The 4,301-nt window shown below is 47.9% G+C and overlaps 1 protein-coding gene across 1 annotated transcript in view; it reads right to left on the bottom strand.

Moving 5' to 3' along the window:
- RBIS (ribosomal biogenesis factor) overlaps nucleotides 1-3,937 on the bottom strand; it is a 30,971-nt gene extending 27,034 nt beyond the window's left edge. Inside the window, exons 1-2 of the mRNA XM_030884886.2 lie at nucleotides 3,856-3,937; nucleotides 1-103 (exon numbers count right to left, since the gene is read on the bottom strand). The exon at nucleotides 1-103 is cut by the window's left edge and continues 3 nt beyond it. Of these exons, the coding sequence (XP_030740746.1) occupies nucleotides 1-100 (100 nt within the window). The 5' untranslated portion in view covers nucleotides 101-103; nucleotides 3,856-3,937. The remainder of the gene's footprint in view (nucleotides 104-3,855) is intronic.
- Between the last annotated feature and the right edge of the window lie 364 nt (nucleotides 3,938-4,301).

Here is a 4,301-nt window from a genome sequence, read left to right as displayed (position 1 = left end):
TACTAACTGGCTTTGCTTTGGTTTTAGACTTGAAGTTTCTTTGGCTCGCTATGTGAAAGACATTCCTGGCCTTGTGCCCTCTTAGTTTGTTCTTGGCCATTGCCTAGGAAAGAAAAAAAAGGGGGTTCAATTCAGCTGTCTACGCTTATCAACGGTAAGTCATTTGCAGTTCCCAAATTAAAGGTGCCAACCATATGTAAGAATTTCCAGCTTACTCATGAGTATTTCCAGATTCTTTGCCCCTGCCAGATTTTCTAGTGTGCAGACTGTACCTGTAGCCTTCAATTTATGATAGGGTTCTTTTCTCACAACTTCCTAATAAGTGTACTTCATTTAACAAGCAGCACACGTGCACGCACACATAGACACTTGCCTTTTATTACAGTCTCTATAAATCCGATCTTATGGCAGAGAATAACATCAGCAAGTTACTGTAAAGCACTGTATGTCACACATATTAGTAATCAGAACAAGAAAAGGCTCTTCAGTTCAGTTTGTTGTAACTTGAATACCCAATAAATAAACCCTAATGGAGGACTCTAGCACCTGGCCACCCACTTAACGTTTGCTGGCTGGTTCATTTAATATTACCAGCACAGCCTCTCACCTCTCTGCAGCATCTGACGTTAATCAACGCTATCTAAACTGTAAGTTTACACACTACTTCGTAATCATTTTACATTATTTTAACTTGGAGGCATCTCATTCATGTCTTCTAATTTGTCCACATAAATCGTGTATTTTCTACAATCTCAGTCTTTCTTGAAAAAGAGTAGTACTTTTAGGGTGCAAGAATGACCAAGGGCTGGGACGTGAACCAAAGCAAAACTCACTGCCACGGAGTCAATGGTGACTCGTATTGACCCTACAGGACAGCGCAGAAGCGCTCCTGTGTGGGTTTCTGAGACCGCAACTCTTTAGGGAGAAAGCCCAGTCTTTCTTCCCTGGAGTGGCAGGTGGCTTCTACCAGGCGGGAGCGGGAGCTGACAGGCAGCCAAGTGAAAACATCCTCGGACCTGGTGGAGACATTTCAAGGACGCTGTGAGAGACCAGGCCTCCCTCCTCCCCATCGGTGGCCTTCAAGCTCAGATGCAAGGAGCTGGCCATTTCAGATAACATTGAATGCGGTTGCTCAGCTGCGGATCTGCAGACAGCAAAGTTGCAATGAAAAATTCTTCAGCTACTGCCCCCAGACCTGAGCTATAAAACTCTCCACCTCTCGTCCGGAAGGCCTGACTTCGTGGGCCCTCAACTGGGGGGACCTATGAACCTCGCCGTGAGCTCAGGAGGCTCTCATCCTGTCCTGTTCTCCCCTCCCTCCCGGGCGGCCACTTCTCAAGTCCTGAATTAGGGCCCATGAACCTTGCCCAAGAGCTCTGAAATAAACCTTTAAAACTGTTTTCTACCTTTGCCTTCTTTCTTTCCGTCGCCAAATCAACCTCGCAGATTCGAGCTGCACTACGCCACCAGCGCTCCTTTGGAACGTGGAAGGAGGGTATCAATGTCAGTCGGAAGACACAGCGTGAACAAAGGCAGAACGAGCTCCAGTGGGGCTGTGGTGGCACAACGGTTACGGTTACGTGCTGACTGAAAGGCCAGTAGTTTGAACTCACAAGAGCAAAGACCTGGTGATCTGCTCTCGTTAAGATTCCCACCTAGGAAACCCTGTGAGGCAGTTCGACTCTGTCCTGTGGGGTCACTGTGAGTTGTAATTGACTGGACGGCACATCACAACTATGAGAGCATGTCATTCTACTTACTTTATAGACTGGCTTCTCAGTCTCCTTCCAAATCTTTTATTCCTGTCCACTTTCCCCATTTTCTCTCCTAATTGTGTTTCTACTTATAATAGGCCTTAATCCTCCAACTGCTACCTTCCTCTGTTCCTTACATGACTCTCAGGGCTTCCAGATCACCTCTACATGAATTGCTCCTAACTGTAAAGCCTAACACCTTAATCCCCCACCTAACGCAGCAAACCTGTAGATTCTTCCTTAGGGACAGCACTCAAATCTGTCTCTAATAATGCAAGTGAGAATGATTTCAAGTCACTATCCTAGCATTCAATGTGCTCTGAACTCATTCATGCCTTCTGACAACGCTCGGTGGAAATATTACCTCATTTTACAGATTAAAAAAAATAGATGCAAAGAGAAGTTAACTAATCTGCTCAAATTCATACTTAGTAGTCACCAGGAGATGCCAGGATTCAAGACTAGACCCAGTGCTTCAAAAACAACTCACTGCCATGAAGCTGATTCTGACGCATAGTGACCCAATAAGGCAGACCAGACCTGCTCCTGTGCGTTTCTAAGCCTGGAACTGCTTACTGCAGTAGAAAGCCTCATCTTTCTCTAGAGGAGCAGCTCATGTTTCCAACTGCTGACTTGCTATTAGGTCGTGGCTCAGACAACCAATATGTGACACTGCCTCAGCACGTGTACAAGAAAAGCACTTAAACAAAAGAGGATGCAGTGGCGCTTAGCTCAAGACTGTTATTGCTCTGCCCATTTGACAAGACCCACGAAAAAAGGAAAACATTGTCTTTGAATGGATTTTGACTCATAGTAACCCTGTAAGACAGAACAGAGTTTTCAGAGCTGGAAACGTTTATGGAAGCAACTGCCACCAAGAGGCTGTTGGATTTGAATGGCCAGACTTCCAGTTAGCAGCTGGGCACTTAACCACTGGGGCTCCTTTGGCTTAGACTTCAGGCTGGCAAACTACCTTTGGGTCAGATCTGGCCAGCAACCTGTGTTTGACGATAACAAACAGTCCCATCCATTCCATTTCAAATGGTGCAAGACCACTCTCATCTACAATATGAACCATAAAGCCCACTATACACCAAACGTTTACCAACCAGGCCCAAGACATCTGCACTTGAAGTCTACCCTACAGTCATGTGATAAATCTTCCAGATGTTAGGGACCTTCCATGACTCTCCCCAGCATCAAGAGAAAGATGCCTAGGCTTAGCACTTGACGGGGACCTTAAATCCATTCTACATCTGCCAAAAGTATCTGCCGATACTTCCTTCTACCCAGTGTACTAGCCACCCATGCTTGCTTTCTTGAGAACACCTGTACCATCATTGTCTCACTTAAATGTACACCCCCCTTCAAGTTCCGTCTATAACCCACCTCAGGTATCTATGAAACAGAGAATACAATTCTTGCACCCCAAGAGTACTCCTCTATTTTCCAAGAAAGAAAACTGCAGAAAACCTGCGGTTAACATGGATAAATTAGAAAACTCACTAAACCACACCCTCCCGCAAGTTAAAATAATCTAAAACTCTTCCAAAAGCAACAATACGCAGTCGTGCATCTAACATCACGGAATTGTTAATTACAAAAGCCAGGTGTGCGCACACTTGAATTTGCCCACCTGCAAGGGGCTCTTCGCCTAGCTGGGGTGAGAAAGCGCTGAAAAACATACAGACATACACATGCGACAGGTGCTGACACATACAGACAGACATACACATGCGACAGGTGCTGTCACATACAGGCATACACACGCGACCTTCCCAACGGAGGGAAGGTCCACAAGAGGTGGGGACATGAGGAAGGTTCGCGGAGAACGTAACGCCGTACTTGGGAGGGTGGGGGCATTCTTTGATAATCACGTGGAAATTCCGATCACAAAAAATTACATAACACAAAAAACGTGAGCCGGCCCAAGGGCTGAAACCCCACTTGGTACTGGAAATTCGGGCCTGGCCAGCAGGCTTCGAATACGGCTGCCCGAGGTGAGCGCTACGGCAGCCCACGGCAGCACGAGAGCCATGGAAGTCTGCACCAAGTCCCCGAGGGTGCCCACCCACAGGAAAGCAGCTTATTAATCTCTCACCCAAGCTTATTGACAGCACGTCCAACAGCTCGAAACCCGTGCGACGCCTGGCGCAGGACCCAGGAACTTCCGGCGGAAAGCAGAGGAGGGAGGGATCTAGTCAGGAGTCTGCGCATTGGGAGTCCCGCCCATTACATTTAGCCCCACCCCCAGCACGGATTAAACCGCGCGCTGAGTTAAGTGCGTACCATGAGTAGGGCCACACCCACTAGTCGTAGTCCCGCCCTCCGACTCCAGCCCCCTTCCGTAGCGCGGTCCTATCCGTAGAGCATGTTTCGTACATCGACCGAAGCAACACCCAATGAAGAACGTAGTCCCGCCCACCACAGCCCAGACACTAAAGCCCCGCCCCCGGGCCAAGCCCCGCCCCCAGTCCGGCCAAGGCTGAGAAGCTGCTTCCGTGGTGCTGCGTTAGCACCACTCTAATTGAAATTCCACCCACAGAG

The sequence above is a fragment of the Echinops telfairi genome, unplaced genomic scaffold, assembly GCF_000313985.2.
Source record: "Echinops telfairi isolate 266 unplaced genomic scaffold, ASM31398v2 ScPeMD7_1;HRSCAF=3_0, whole genome shotgun sequence".
In the NCBI taxonomy this organism is placed as follows: Eukaryota; Metazoa; Chordata; class Mammalia; order Afrosoricida; family Tenrecidae; genus Echinops; species Echinops telfairi.
This window is presented reverse-complemented; position numbering and strand designations above follow the sequence as displayed.